Here is a 16553-nt window from a genome sequence, read left to right on the forward strand (position 1 = left end):
TTTATTGCATACTCCACCTGCATGATGTATTTTATATATCGTTTCAGGAATTAACATGTTCCTTTTTGTTATTTTTAGGCGGCAGAAGTGATTGGAGGTGTGGTGACTGAATTGTTGACAGTGTTGGCCTCATTCTTGACAATTGAGACTTGTGATGAGGTGATAAGTGAGCTTGTGGCTGAAGGAGGAGCTCACTTTGTGAGTCTGTTACCACAGCTGCTCTCTTTCAACTCTCCTGACAATGACCTCAGAGTCCAGCTACAGTCACTCTATGTTAGATAAATTTTAAGTAGCTTCAGAGCTATGTTTTATCGGTTTTATTTTTTTCATGGAAATTACACTGGTAACAAAAAAGCTGCACAATTTGTGCTCTCGTTATAAACTTGTTGGAAAAGAATAGAAGCCGTCTCCTATATGTTTCAAATGCTTAAGGCGTGCGTAATTACTCGTTTCAAGAGGAATAACTTGAACTCTAATTATTGTATTATTTATTATAGCTGCGAAGCTGTAAGCTGAGCGTAGCTATATTGCGGTGCTCTTGGTTTTTTTTTGTTTCGTCGTCTGACGCTTCATTTTCGTTTTACATTTGTTCTAGAACATTCTGTCTCGTCACTGCTTAAATGGCTTTTTCGCGCTTGATTTCACGCTTTCTGCGTGACCTAAATTGCGGTTATTCAGAAACAGAATCTGTTCCTAAAACAAAGATTGTAAGAAAACAGATTGTAAGGTCAGACAGCCGAGTGGTTAAGGCGACTGACTGTTAATCCGGAGACCGCCGGTTCGAGACGCGACAGGGAAATTTTTTTTGCAGCCAAAAACAACCTCCTTTGAAATAAACTTGTAAGTTTTATAGGCGGCGGCGATAACTATTATCAACTCACTTCTGTATCTTTTTCCATCTGTATTTTACGGCACGCAAGTCTATTTCGCAGCTATTCCGGCAATCTGCCGGCTATGTTTCGTGCTTCTTAGAAATGATTTTTAAAAAATTCTTTAGGTGTATGTATCTTTGTGCGTGGTACCATAGCGTATTTGGATAAACTGGAGGTAAATTAAATTTGGTTACGGAGTTTTGAATCTCTGATTTGCACCAAATATTGTGAAGGCATAGAGTAAAGGGGAAATTTTGGGATCCGTTAGAGAGGTCCCCCCCCCCCCCCCCCCCCCGTTATCTTACTGCCGCCCTGTGAGACTAGCCTTTCTAAGCGTATGCTGCTAGCTTTTATCACGCCGTCGTTAGAACGTTTTGTTTGACATTATTTTGAGGCTTTGTTAAGTGATATGTTTATTCATTCGATGTGAAATAACTAATGCTGCTTGAAATTACAATTAAAAAGTGGCTTCATAATAGGACCGTGTAATGTTGCGTTGCTTAGGTTTGAAAATTCATAACAATACTTCTGTTGTAGTAGAATTGGTGCGAATGATTGAATAATTGAAGTTGGATGGTTGAATTGCTTAAAACGAGGTGATTTTGGCAATGCTATTATGTCGGTTTTAGTGTGTGATGTACTTAATGGAGAACATACACAAACTGATGCCACATGACAAGAGTGTTGCATTTCTATCTGCACTCTGTCCAAGTCACCAACAACAAGAGAATCATGATAAAAAATTAGGAGAGAATGATGAAGATGTGACGTCACCTTCTACAGCTCTTCTGCATGCCCTCAGAGATCCTAAGGGCATGGTAGCAGAGCTGAACAAAGGTTGGAAGTATATTTTAATCTTTTGAGATATACCTCCCCAGCTAAGTGGTTCCCTCCCCCAAAACCTCTCAACCCCCAAAGCGAGTGGTTTTGCGGAGTGAAAATTTTTTGCTCTAATTTAAAAGTAGTCAGAAAACGGTGTTTGAAGAAAAGTTCGCTTTTTCGCTAGTGGTTACTGTTTTGGGTTTTACTGTTTTTGATTAATTGCTCTTGAACGCAGTTCATAGCAATTATAGTAAACGTGTGTCTTTTTTATATGCAAATTTTTCGCTTGACAGTTTTGCGCTTTTCTTCTAGAACATTCTTTGACTTCTCAAGTGACTTTTTCACGCTTTCGTTCTTCATTTTTGAGTGATCTCTATTGCTCTGAAGTAAAGCTAATATAAATTCGGTTGCAGAATAAGTGAGGTATGTGCTCTGTAGCGCAGTGGTTAGTAGTTGTGGCTGTGGATCGGGAGGGCAGTGGTTCGAATCCCGGCGGAGGACAAATTTTTTTGCACCCATAATTTGATCTAGGCTACAGCCCCTGAATTGAATTGCCTCGCCTGTCGTTCAAGAGCAATTCTTCCGACATTTGTCGGTTTATGTTTTTTACTGTTTTGACTCGAAGAGGAGTATTGGAGAAGTCCTTTTATTAATCAATTTTATTGGAGTGATTTTTGAAGCGGGAAATGAAACGCGTGAAAAAAATTGGAGTGATTTTGGTGCTGAACAAAAGTGAAGAGCGGAGCGAAAAGAGAGCGGTTTTTGTTCATACCGCAGGTTTTGAGAGAGCGAGAAATTGATGTGTGAAAAAATTTTCTCTAAGCGAGCGAAATTTTTTTGTTCACGTGCGGCTTTTAAAAGCAGTTTTGCAACTTTTGATGGTTATGAGGTTTGATTATGATTATGATCCTGCAGCTGCTAGGATAGCCTTAGTTTAAGGGTAAAATGTCAATTTTAAGAGTTTGGGCTCAAAATGGTGCAATCTTTCATGTTTTTGATTTTTTTGTTTGATGTAGTTTTTTGTTTGATTAGTCTTAGGTTGAAGTTTTTAGAAGTTGATGAAGGACTTTTGCGAGACAAAATTTTTTGTTATGACGAATATAGCTATATCTTTTGGTACTACCAACACAAACACGCAAATTGGTACTAATCTTTGCATTTTTTTCAAAATTTTTGAAAATGTTTGTCATTTTTTGAGGTTTCCCTGCTTCAGGGGCCAGGGAATTTCCTTTGAAGTTTGATGATAGGGCACTGCATAGTTTCTAGTAACAATAAATTGGCTTTCAACTTTTTAATGTCTCGAATTTAAGCATTTTATTTTTTTTAAAAAATCTGCAAATTTTTTAAGGTTTCCTAAAGTTTGTCAGTTTTTGATATTTTTCCATGCTCAAGTGCCAGAAAATTTATTCCTCGGTCTGATAAAAATTTACTGCGTGGTTTCTAGTTTCAATGGATTTGTTTTTAACAATTTAATTTTTCTAGTTATAGAATTTCTTTGATAAAATTTGCAATTTTTAATTTTTTTTCAAAACATTTTTCATTTGTTCAGTTTTTCTTGCGTCAGTAACCAGGTAATCTCATCAAGGATTCGAAAGTCTGTTATTAAATAGTTTCTAGGGGGCAATTGAATGGTGATCAACATTTTAACAATTATTGCCTATCGATCTTTGAGCCATTGGTTTTTTTAAGGCTTGGAATTGTGTTTAAGGCTTGGATAGCCTCTTAGAGACACAGAAATGATGCTGACGATTTTAGTATCTTAATTTTCAGCAACATTTCATTGAAATTTGCAATTGATTTCTTAATTTTCCGGTCATTTTCGATTTATTCGATCTTCAAGGGCCAATTAATTTTTTCAGGTCTTGCAGATTTAATACTGGACCGATTTCAGACACAAAAATTGCTTTGAACATAGTTTTGAAATACGTTTATTTAAGGGGATCAAATTTTGCCTTAGGGGTAAAAGCTTTAAGAGTTTTAGCAATGAGTATATCTTCGTTTAGTTTGTTTGATTGTTTGTTTCAATTTTTGTAGATGATTTTGTTTGTTTTGGCTGGCATTGTCCACGTGATCTGCTGGTCAGGTAGAGTAGTTCTAAGTTTTTCGTTCAATTCTTTGAATGGTATTTCAGGACTTGTCCTGCTATGTTTTAATGTGTCGTCTCCGTCGATGATTCTTACGACCTGACTTCTTGGAATTGACTTTTTCAATGACTTCATTGACTTCTGCTGCTTTGCAGTTAAAATTTGTATGCGTGACGTCATTTCTGCTTTTAAGTTAATTGCGTGACTAACTTCACTCAAAAAAATGACATCTGAACTCGCTTATGGAACTTTCATGAACATTTACTAGTTAAAGATCAATAGTGCGCATCTAAGTAGTGCCAAACTTATGTCCTAATTCTTGATACTAGTCTTGAGTTTTTGATTTTGAATATGAATTTCGAAATAGCTGTTTTTGGGTTTTTTCCTTATAGACCGCATGTGTGATTAAATTGACAATCCGAATCTAACTCAAAAAGTCTAGTGGTCTATTAAAGGACTGGTGGTCGATCTGTCTTTTATTTCTTTAGTTGTTTCAATTCATGGGAGGCCACATGCATCTATCGCGGCTATTTTCCGGCAATCTGCCGGCGATATTAGTAAATCGTCATAAGTAATTGAAGTAGCTAAAATAGGCGCTAAAACAGTAGCTAAAATGGGCTTTCATAAATTGAGTGTGTCGGTTGGGCTAATTTAGATTCTGGTGACGGCAGTGGGTCCACAGAGAAGGAGGAGAAATGTGTGCACTATGTGGGAGTAGCAATTGCTTGTGTGGGCAGTTTCGTTTACAACAATATTTCGGAAGAGTACTTTACACATGTTAAAAGAAAGGTACACTATGAACTTTTCGTTATCTATTAGTGAGCTGAAACAGTATGAGAACGATTCAACAATCTACTCTTTGCGGTTGTTGTGCAAGTCAGGTCTGATGATCACAGTTTGTTTGCAATTAGTACTCGAAACCCGAACTGTTTCAATTCCATAGCCTTTTGAATTTGAATTCAGCCGTTTTCTTGGAAATGGAAAGTTCAAATAACGGAATATTGCGCACTACAATGGTACAGTTTCAAAAAGCACAATAAAATTAAGATAAATTTTTGTTTTATTATAGCTGCGAAGCTGTAAGCTGAGCGTAGCTATATTGCGGTGCTCTTGGTTTTTTTACAATTCAAAGAATTTGAATTGTATTGGGGCGCTGTCTTTTTTTTAAGATCTGTTCACGCATTTTCATGTTTTTTGAAGTCAAATTGGAGTGGTTATTTTGGTCACGCCGAAACAGGAAATGGAGCGAAAAAGCGAGTGGTTTTGCGGCGTGAATTTTTTTCGCTCTAATTTAAAAGTAGAGTGAGAAAACGGTGTTGAACAAAAATTCGGTTTCTCGGTAGTGGTTTTTTGTTCACATGCGGCAATTTCACTCTGATTTTTACTGTTTTTTCGATTTTATGGATCGGATTTTTTTCTAAATAGTTTTACCAATCCATTCACAGCTCATTCTGGACCTAGTTTTTTGTTAGAATCAAAATTACATATCTCACTAGTGGTTTTTTGTTCTCCCTAGCAGCATTTTGACATTGATTTTCTGTTTTTTTTTGTTTTTTTTCATCTCATTTTTTTAGAAATGGTTTTCCCAATTCACTCCGTTCTAATTCTAGTTGTTTGTTAAGTCAATGAAAATTCTTTGAATTGTACGTCAGGACTTGTCCTGCTATGTTTTTTTGTTTCGTCGTCTGACGCTTCATTTTCGTTTTACATTTGTTCTAGAACATTCTGTCTCGTCACTGCTTAAATGGCTTTTTCGCGCTTGATTTCACGCTTTCTGCGTGACCTAAATTGCGGTTATTCAGAAACAGAATCTGTTCCTAAAACAAATTTGATTGTAAGAAAACAGATTGTATGGTCCGACAGCCGAGTGGTTAAGGCGAATGGCGGTTAATCCGGAGGTCGCCGGTTCGAGACGCGACAGGGAAAATTTTTGTGCACCCAAAAACAACCTCCTTTGAAATAAACTTGTAAGTTTTATAGGCGGCGGCGATAGCTATTATCAACTCACTTCTGTATCTTTTTCCATCTGTATTTTACGGCACGCAAGTCTATTTCGCAGCTATTCCGGCAATCTGCCGGCTATGTTTCTCTGATTTTTTGAGTTTGTGCACTTCTTGTTGATATGTTGCTGTTTTGACCTCACTTCGGAGTGTTGTTATCTCTCGTGGTCTATTTTTTTACTGACATAATTAATTGCTCTCAAACAAAGTTTGTTGCAATTATATTAGTCCGGTTGGTCTTTTTTTATGCGATTTTTGGCTTGACCGATTTTTCGTCTGACCCATTTGAATGTTCATCCTCAAAAACGGGATAAACAGGTAGCGCCCAGAGGGCATTAAGTTCTCTTAGAGCTGACGAAAGGTAATTTTCACCCTAAAACTAACGAAAGGTAATTTTGCGGGAGGTAATTTCACGCTCCCCAAATTTTTCGACAATTATTTCGGCTGTAATTTGCTTTTTTATATCTCGGTTTATGAGGTTGAATTTTTCTTTTTACTGTGTTTCAGTTATGTGGCGTATTTGTGAATAAGCTCATGAGTGAACAATGTGAGCCCCAGTTGAAAGTGCTAATGGACCAGTGTGGATCTGTTGTTCACGCGGAGAATGCTCTCAAAGTGGTGTATGCCCTGTGCCAGAGCTCTTCACAGTTTTGCGACATGGCTGTAGATTTGGGCATCATCGAAACTGCAGTACTCATAATCACCAACCAGGTGAGTTTTTGGTTAAATTAGATAAGATTAGAGAAAGGTTACGAAGCCGCGTCTATCTGTTTTGCTGACTTTTTTCGTTAGTTTTTTTAATAACCGCTGACGGCATCTCACAGGCTACTATTTAGGTGTTCTCCTTTATTTTAAAAGTCGAGATGAGTTTGATTAATAGCCGCGCCAGCAATTCCAGTCGGCTATTATTGCGCTCCTGATTTTTTACAATTCAAAGAATTTTTACAATTCAAAGAATTTTTACAATTCAAAGAATTTGAATTGTATTGGGGCGCTGTCTTTTTTTTATAGCTGCGAAGCTGTAAGCTGAGCGAAGCTATATTGCGGTGCTCTTGGTTTTTACGACTCGAAGAGGAGTATTGGTTTTCTCTCGGTTTTTTTTTACAGGAAGTAGATTTGTTCACGCGGCATTTTGAGCTAAAAGCGAAAGTGAGAAAAGCTGTCTTGGTGAACAGATTATCGCTAAGCAAGAGAAGTTTTTTGATCATGCGCTGCGTTTAGTGAATGACTTTTTGACTTTGAAAAGTAGTTTTTGACTGAATTGCACATATAGATGACCGTTTTTAGCCGTTTTTTCGTCTAAGTTGCCCAATTTTTTTGCTTTTAATTTGGTTTCTTGCAGAAATAAATTGTATTCGATACTATATTGAAATGTCAACCTCGGAAATTTTTACCACAGTGTTTTGCAGAGCCTGAAAATGCGTTTCAAGTTGAAAATTGGCACATAATTCTTAATTTTTTAGTTAATTTTTGTCTTTTTTAATATTAATTTCTTCATTTTTGGATCTTTTGACCGTCTTTTTGTTAAAAATCAGTTAATATGGCAACTTCTCTTTGCAACTTCCTATAATCAACGCCTCTTTCTACCTCGATGAAATTTTGTTTCATAAAATTGTACATATGCTAATCCGATTTTGGTAGTTTTTTTCCGATTTTCGTCAGTTTTTCGTTTTTACTTTGGTTGTAATTGCTAGAAGTAGTTTTTTCTGCAACAAGAGGGACTTTAATTTCGTTTCAATAAAAATTCAATCATTTTTTGGCGTTAAGCTGTGAAAAAACAGTTAACACTTTTTCATAAATGTAGTCTTAACTTAAAATTTCTTGACCATTTTTTTGTGCAAAATGTTTCAATGTTTGTATTTATGAACTCTGCTTTTTCCTATTTTTTGTCCTCTTCAGGAGGATAGATCTTTGTATTGTATGACTAGTTATCTTTTCTATGTCTTTAATGCTGAAAAATAAAATGTATTCGTTTTTCTTGAATTTTTGAAATTGATTTTCAACTTTCAAATATCAAGAATGTCTTTTTGTTACGGTGTTCCTGACATTGTGCCCATATTTACATTCTAGTTAGTATCATTCTAGCTTTGTCCTGGCATCTACATTTATTTTAGGTTTATTGATTTTTTCAGTTGTAAAAAATGAATGATTTCAGCTTTTTCTTAGATTTTCGACATTTCTTTGGTTTGCAATTGATCTCATTCAACATAAGGCAGTACTGAGAGTTTGATAGCAAGTTTTTTCCAAAATTTCCACTTATGACTAATTACTACAGCTGTCTTCCGGCCTTGGTTTTAATTAAAACGATTTTTGTCTTTGTAATTGCTAGAAATAGTTTTTTCTGCAACAAGAGGGGCTTTAATTTCGTTTCAATAAAAATTCAATCATTTTTTGGCGGTAAGCTGTGAAAAAACAGTTAACACTTTTTCATAAATGTAGTCTTAACTTAAAATTTCTTGACCATTTTTTGTGCAAAATGTTTCAATGTTTCGTATTTATGAACTCTGCTTTTTCCTATTTTTTGTCCTCTTCAGGAGGATAGATCTTTGTATTGTATGACTAGTTATCTTTTCTATGTCTTTATTGCTGAAAAATAAAATGTATTCGTTTTTCTTGAATTTTTGAAATTGATTTTCAACTTTCAAATATCAAGAATGTCTTTTTGTTACGGTGTTCCTGACATTGTGCCCATATTTACATTCTAGTTAGTATCATTCTAGCTTTGTCCTGGCATCTACATTTATTTTCGGTTTATTGATTTTTTCAGTTGTAAAAAATGAATGATTTCAGCTTTTTCTTAGATTTTCGACATTTCTTTGGTTTGCAATTGATTTCATTCAACATAAGGCAGTACTGAGAGTTTGATAGCAAGTTTTTTTCCAAAATTTCCACTTATGACTAATTACTACAGCTGTCTTCCGGCCTTGGTTTTAATTAAAACGATTTTTGTCTTTGAATATTCTGCTGCTTATGTCTTTTCTATGATCAATTTTATTTTTGATTAAGTATGAAATCATGTTGTTTAGCTTATATGCAAGAAGGAAACGTGGGTGTTGTTTTTTGTCTTAATTGCAGTGATTAGAGGTGTAATTGTAGGTGTTTTCTGATTCTTAAATTTGAGCTTTCTTTTTTGAAAAGATTTAACTTAGTTTCTAAGATTATTATCTGCCGTTTGCTTTCGCGATCTTTTTCAGATTAGAATCATGAATTATTTGAGGGCTATTGATGGCCTTGTCAGCCTTTTCAGGCTTTTTTTTACCATTTAATCATTTTGGATTTTTTAACGTTACCAAACGTTTTCAGTAATATAAAATTTTGCTGCATTTTGTTTCTCTTGTTGACAGTGGTTTAATTTTCACCAATTTTTAGAGCAGACCTGGAGAGGTAGTGAGTTTATGGTTTAATACAAAAGGTAAGGGCTTCCGTTGCAATTACGGTTTTGTTATTGAATTTCTGACGCTTCGAGTCGCTTCCGGAATTCTTCTGGCTATGTTTTTTTTTGTTTCGTCGTCTGACGCTCTTTTCTCGTTTTACATTTATTCACACAGGAAAGCTGAAAAAGTCAAATTTTCTGACTGACTTCTTCCTCTCACTAACGGCATTTGCGCGCGTGACGTCATTTCTCACTCGCTTTAGCAAAAGTTTTTAGGTTATTTGCGTGATTAGATTTTGATCATACGTGACTTACCTCACTCAATAAAATGACTTTTGCACTTTAAAACTTAAGTTTGATTTGAATTTGTTTAAGGTCAAAGGAACTCATTTGTGCAGTAAAGGTCCTTAATAAGAGGCTTCTGCGGAATGAATTTTAACAAGCTTTATTAATTTATCGCTGAATGTTTTTTACCTAGTTTTTTTGAGCGGCGTCAATTTTTTTTTCAATTTAGATCTGTATCTGTTTCTATCTCTATTATATGGCACGCAGGTCTATTCTTTCGCAGCTATCCCGGCAATTTGCCGGCTATGTTATGATCTGTTCACACATTTTCGTGATTTCTGAAGTCAAATTGGAGCAGTGATTTTGGTCACGCCTAAAAAGAAGTGGAGCGAAAAAGCGAGTGGTTTTGCGGCGTGGAATTTTTGTGCTCTAAATTTAAAGTAGAGTGAGAAAACGGTGTTTGAACAAAAATTCGCTTTCTCGCTAGTGGTTTTTTTTGTTCACATGCGGCAATTTCACTACTTGGTAATTACTGTTTTTTCGATTTTTTGGATCGGATTTTTTCTAAATGGTTTTCCCCAATCCATCCATATTCCGTTCAAGGTCTAGTTTTCTGTTTAGTCAATGAAAATTTTTTGAATTATACGTCAGGACTTGTCCTGCTGTTTTTTTGTTTTGTCGTCTGACGCTCTTTTTTCGTTTTCATTTGTTCACACCTCAAAGCTGAAAAGTCAAATTTTATGAATAACTTCTTCCTCTCACTAATTGCTTTTGCGCGCGTGACGTCATTTTTCACTCTCTCTAGCAAAAGTTGTTTGCGTGATTAGATTTTGATCATAAAAGACTTACTTCACTCAATAAAATGACTTTTGCACTTTAAAACTCAAGTTTATATTGAATTAGTTTAAGGTCAAAGGAACTCATATTTGCAGTAAGATTCCCTAACGAAAAGGCTTCTGCGCAATGAGTTTTAACAAGATTTACTAATTTATCGTTTAATTTTTAATAGCCGCCCTCATCATGAGAGCAATTCGCCCGATGTTATTCGTTTATGTTTTCATATTTTCCCTGTAAAGCGTTTACACTTAAAGCTATGGCCACTTTTACTGAAATAAATTACATAACTTTGTAATTTTTAATAGCCGCCCTCATCTTCTCAGCCGGCTATTTTAGCGCTCCTAATTTTTTTTTACTTTGTCGAACTTCGCTTTACCATTTTGCCGCTTTTTCGACATTTTGCGTGAAATCTTTTTGACTTCTCTAGGCTGGTTTCTTTTTTCTCTCATTCTGCTAAAAGTAAATTTGAACATCACTTGGTCAGCAAAGCAATTCAAAGTGAACAGAGTCAGTATAAAAAATTGAAGTCAGAAATAGAAACGGGATAAACCCATAAAGCCCAATCTTAGATGCCCGCTATTTGAACGTCGTTCCTTTAAGTCTTAGTTACCATCTCTTATGCTCATTGGTTTTGATAGTAGCCCCTGTGGCCTCTCTAAGAAACAGAAGTATGTTCAACTACGAAATGCCATCAAAATAAATCGGACTTAAAAAATGTTTTTGTACAAAAAGCTTTTTTTTAATATCTTCTATTCTTTCAATCCCAATCATGCTTATTAGAATCAACGGCGGCTATTTTTCGGCAATCTGCCGGTATGTTTTTACATAGCTTTTTGAGCGGCGTCGATAACTTTTTCAACTGATATCTGTCTCTGTTTCTATCTGTATCATACGTCACGCAAGTCTATTCTTTCGCAGCTATTCCGGCAATCTGCCGTTTATGTATTTAATTGCCGCACAGCAATAGCTGGGGCTATTATTGGCCTGCTGTTGGTTTTTTTATTTCGTCGTCCCGATTTCTGTTACGACCATATGACGTCAAAACCACTTCAAATCTGCTTTTAGTTCTTTCGTTCATGCAGTTTCAACTGAAATGCGTGTGTGACGTCATTTTTGGCTTTTATTGGAACGAGGCTTTTTTTTCATTCGCGTGATTAATTTTTTGGTCACACTTGACTTACCTCACTCTCAAAAATGACTTCCTCACTTTGAAATTGACTTTTATTTACTTCAATTCAAAGAGATATATTAATTCAAATGGATGTGTCCTTCTAAATGAAGGTTATTTGAGAGCTGCTTATGGGGGTAGCAAAAATTTACAGATTTTTAATCAAAATATAACATATCAGCCTTCAATGAAAAGGCGAATTTTTTTGGTCTGTCTTTTTTACTGCTACGAAGCTATTGCGGCTATTTTCTGGCAATCTGTAAGCTATGTTTTATTTTTTGATCCGATATTTTGAGAAATGGTTTTCTCAATTCGCTCATATTTCGTTCTAGGTCTAGTTGTTTGATTAGTCAATGAAAATTTCTTGAATTGTACGTCAGGACTTGTCCTGCTATGTTTTTTTGTTTCGTCGTCTGACGCTCTTTTTTTGTTTTACATTTGTTCACACCTCAAAGCTGAGAAGTCAAATTTTAAGAATGACTTCTTCCTCTCACTGACTGCTTTTGCGCGCGTGTTGTCATTTCTCACTCTCTCTAGCAAAAATTGTTTGCGTGATTAGATTTTGATCATAAGTGACTTACTTCACTCAATAAAATGACCTTTGCCCTTTAAAATTTAAGTTTATATTGAATTAGTTTAAGGTCAAAGGAACTTATATATGTAATAAGGTTCCCTAACGAAAAGGTTTCTGCGCAATGAGTTTTAACAAGCTTCAATTATTTATCGTTTAATTTTTTTACATAGCTTTTTGAGCGGCGTCGATAACTTTTTCAACTGATATCTGTCTCTGTTTCTATCTGTATCATACGGCACGCAAGTCTATTCTTTCGCAGCTATTCCGGTAATCTGCCGGCTATGTTCTTTAATAGCTGCACAGCAATAGCTGGGGCTGTTATTGGTCTTCTCTTGGTTACCTCTTGACTTACCTCACTCTCAAAAATGACTTCCTCTCTTTGAAATTGACTTTTTTTTACTTTAATTCAAAGAGAAATATTAATTCAAATGGGTCTGTGTCCTTCTAAATGAAGGTTATTTGAGAGCTGCTTATAGGGGTAGCAAAAATTGCAGAGTTTCAATCAAAATATAACATATCAGCCTTCAATGAAAAGACGAATTTTTTTGGTCTGTCTTTTTTACTGTTACGAAGCTCTTGCGGCTATTTTCTGGCAATCTGTCAGCTATGTTTTATTTTTTGATCCGATATTTTGAGAAATGGTTTTCTCAAATCGCTCATAGTTCGTTCTAGGTCTAGTTTTTTGCTTAGTCAATGAAAATTTCTTGAGTTGTACGTCAGGACTTGTCCTGCTATGTTTTTTTAAGATTTGTTCACACATTTTCATGATTTTTGAAGTCATGAAGTCAAATTGAGTAGTGGTTTTGGTCACGACGAAACGGGAAAAAGAGCGAAAAAGCGAGTAGTTTTGCGGCGTGAAATTTCTTTGCTCTAATTTTAAAGTAGAGTGTGAAAACGGTGTCTGAACAAAAATTCGCTATCTCGCTAGTGGTTTTTTGTTCACATGCGGCAATTTCGTTTCGTTTTCGTTTATTTTTTTCAGTTTTTTGGATCGCATATTTTAAAAAGAGTTTCCGCAATCCATTCATAGTTTTTTCTATGCCCGGTTTTTTGCTTGGACCAAATTTCTCTTCCTCGCTAGTGGTTTTTTGTTAACCTGCGGCATTTTGGCATTGATTTTCGGTTTTTTTTGTTTTTTTATCTGATTTCTTTCGAAATGGTTTTCCCAATTCACTCATAGTCCGTTCTAAGTCTATTTTTTGTTTTGTCAATGATAATTCGTTGAATTGTACATCAGGACTTGTCGTGCTATGTTTTTTTTCTTCGTCTAACAGATTTTTGTTATATTTCTTGTTGGAATTGACTTATTCAATGACTTAAGTAACTGCTGCTTTGCAGTTAAAATTTGTATTCGTGATGTCATTTCTGCTTTTAGGTCAATTGCGTGGCTTACCGCACTAAAAATAAAAAAACTACTAATTAAAGATCAATAGTGTGCATCTAAGTAGTGCCAAATTTATTTGCCCTAATTCTCGAGTATTAGTCTTGAGTATAGACTGTATGTGTCATAAAAAAGACAGTCCGAATCTAACCTAAAAAGTCTAGTGGTCTATTAAAGGACTGGTGGTCGATCTGTCCATCTTATTTTATTAGTTGTTTCAATTCATGCGGGACCAAAAGCGTCTATCGCGGCTATTTTCCTTCAATCTGGCGGCTATGTTTGTATTAGCGCGCCGTTTTTCACGACTCGAAGAAAAGTATTGGTAGGGCATATTTTAGAGGTGCATTTGAAACAAGAAATGAAATGCGTGAAAAAAATTGTATAGGTCAAATTGCTGATGAGCAAAGAGAAGAGTTGTTTTCTTTTCATGCCTCATTTTTGAGAGAGAGCAAATTTGGTGTAAAAAATTTTCTTCCAAGCAGAATTTTGTTTAAACTCTAACCTTTCACTCAATCTGTTTGGGTCAATTATCTTAACTGGCAATAATGCGTTTGGCAGAATTTTTGGCCATCTGAAGCAAATACTATACTTTCAGGCTACATCAGTTTTAAATCCTTCGTTGCATTAATATCACTTTTCAGTTATTTTGTTAAAGAAAATTTTAAAATGTTAGATTTTTTGGCCATTTTGTCCGGTTTGTTTAAGTTTTCTACCTATTTCTCTAAATTTTGCGCTTCAGGCTATAAATTTTTTTTTATTGAATCCTTATTTGAGAGCTATTTTTTGAGTGTTGCATATGGTTTTTTTGCATCTTGTATTTGCTGTACAATATTTCCTGACAGATATTGGGTGGTTGTTCGAAGGATGGAGCAGAAGAAGTAATAGTTGTCCTCTGAATAATGGTTGGGTAGTAACGTTTTAAAACCGATTGTAAGCGATGAAAGTTCATTGCTCATGTAGCGTAGAAGTTATTGTCCTCGTTTGTAATCTGGGACGTCAGCGGTTCAACTGCATCAGTCAGAAGTTTTGCACCTTAAAAAATTCTTTAGACTATGCCCCCTCAAAATTATTTGCCTCTCCAGTTGTTCGAGAGCATGTCGTGCGGCGCTAATCGGTTTGTGTATGATGATATCCTTGATCTCTTTCACTTTCATTGGTTTTCTCTGTATGGTTTGTGGTTGTTCGAAATTTGTTGTTTTCGGTTGTTTGGTAGTGGTTCTTTGGATTAGTGAATAAGTATATTTCTAGGTCGTTTCTCAATGCTTATGTTGGAGTCGGAACTTTTAAAGGTCTTTTTCACATTTTCTAGTTTTTCAGATGCTTTTGGTGTTAGTTCTCCTGTTTGTTTCGAATTTCAATTGAGTAGTATAATTAACTAGAAGGCGCCTCATGTCAATGAGGGCGGTCAACTGTTCAGTTACGGTCATTTCCGCAGTTATCCTAGGCCATTTTTTTCCCAGTTGTCTTCAAGATCGCGGTGATTCAAGATCCCAGTTGTCTTCAAGATCTTTAAGTCAAAGTTAGCGGTGATTCTAGTAACGCTCGAGTAGGAAACTGATCGAAAAAGTGATTTTTGTTTGAAGCCTGATTTTGCCAGACTGCTTTGAAAGTGGAGTGTGAAATTGATATTTGAGAGCATTTTCAGTTTTTGAGGAAAAATTTTGTGGTTGGTAATTAAAACTTCTATTTTTAATAGCCGCCCTCATCTTCTCAGCCGGCTATTATAGCGCTCCTATTTTTTTACAATCCAAGAATTGAATTGTATTGGTGCTCTGTCTTTTTTTTTATTTTTGTAAGATTTTTTTCACACTTTTCATGACTTTGAGCTTTCAGAACGGGATAAACAGGTAAAGCTCAGCGGGCATCAACTTTCATTAGAGGCCCTTAGACGCGTTTAATAGTCTTTCAATTGCTTAGAGTGGCGAAGCTACTGGGAAGGCCGTAATTCAAGGTTAAAAGGTCATTTTTAGGAGTTTTCGAGCCCAAAATGTTCCAATTTTTTTAATGTTTTTTCGCCATTTTTCGAATTTTTTGTAGGACCAGTCTGAAATTGAGGTTTGTAAACGTTGATAAAAAGTCTTTTCCAAGGCATAATTATTTTCAATGACCGTTTTAAGAGCTATATGTTTTGGTGCTTCAAATATAAACACGCAATTTTATACTAATTTTTACAATTTAAAGTTTTAATAAGTTTTTTAAAAATTGTTTCGTCATTTTTTGAGCTTTTTCAGCCCTAGGTTTCAAAAAACCTGCTTCAGGGTTTGATAATAGATTACTGCATAGTTTCTAGTTTAAATGGAATGGTTTTTGAACAATTTAACATCACGAGTTTTTGCAATTTTTTGATAAAACTTGCAAGTTTTTTTGAAAGCTTTTGTCATTTTTTAGGTTTCTCGATCATCAACAAAACTTTTCAGGTCTTGCAGGTGGGTTATATGGCAGAACACCACAGACCAAAAAATGGTTTTGGCATCTTATTGCCGCAAAATTTAGTAAATTTCTTTAAATTTTGCACTTGTCAGTTTTTTTGAAGCGTTCGTCAAATTTCTCGAGTTTATCTACCTTTAGTGGAGTCTCTTTCATGTCTTGTGCGTGAGTAACTGAGTATTTTGAATTGTATCATATTTGGCCTTCATGATTAAAAGCTTCAAGAGTTTTATCCATGATTATTTTCTTATTAAATTTGTTTGATTATTTTAGTTTCTCAACTTTGTGATTGTCTTTTTGCTGGAATTGTTCAGTTGATCTGCTGGTCAGGTTCTCATTAATTCCCAGTATTTCATTCAACTCTTTGGATTGTATTTCAGGACTTGTCCTGCTATGTTTTTTACTTCGTCGAATAAAAAAATGTTTCGCTTTACCTCATTTTGCCGCCTTTTCAACATTTTGCGTGAAATCTTTTTGACTTCTCTAGGCTAGTTTCTCTCTTCTCTCATTCTGCTAATAGTGATTTTCAACATCAGTTGCTCGGCAAAGCAATTCAAAATGAACAGAGTTAGTACAGAAATGGATGTCAGAAATAGAAACGGGATAAACCCATAAAGCCCAATTTTAGATGCCCGCTATTTGAACGTCGTTCCTATAAGTCTTGTTTACCATCTCTAATGCTTATTGTTATTGATAGTAGCCCCTGTAGACTCTCTCTAAGAAACAGAAG

The 16553-nt window shown here is 35.3% G+C and overlaps 1 protein-coding gene across 1 annotated transcript in view; it reads left to right on the forward strand.

Moving 5' to 3' along the window:
• The window catches only part of LOC142353351 (serine/threonine-protein kinase 36-like), a 97682-nt gene that overhangs the window by 41241 nt on the left and 39888 nt on the right, over positions 1–16553 (forward strand). The window contains exons 14-17 of the mRNA XM_075405584.1: positions 79–273; positions 1502–1709; positions 4434–4567; positions 6286–6489. Coding sequence (XP_075261699.1) covers positions 79–273; positions 1502–1709; positions 4434–4567; positions 6286–6489 — 741 coding nt within the window. The remainder of the gene's footprint in view (positions 1–78; positions 274–1501; positions 1710–4433; positions 4568–6285; positions 6490–16553) is intronic.

Source organism: Convolutriloba macropyga, chromosome 14 (assembly GCF_964194025.1).
Source record: "Convolutriloba macropyga chromosome 14, txConMacr16.3, whole genome shotgun sequence".
NCBI lineage: Eukaryota > Metazoa > Xenacoelomorpha > Acoela > Convolutidae > Convolutriloba > Convolutriloba macropyga.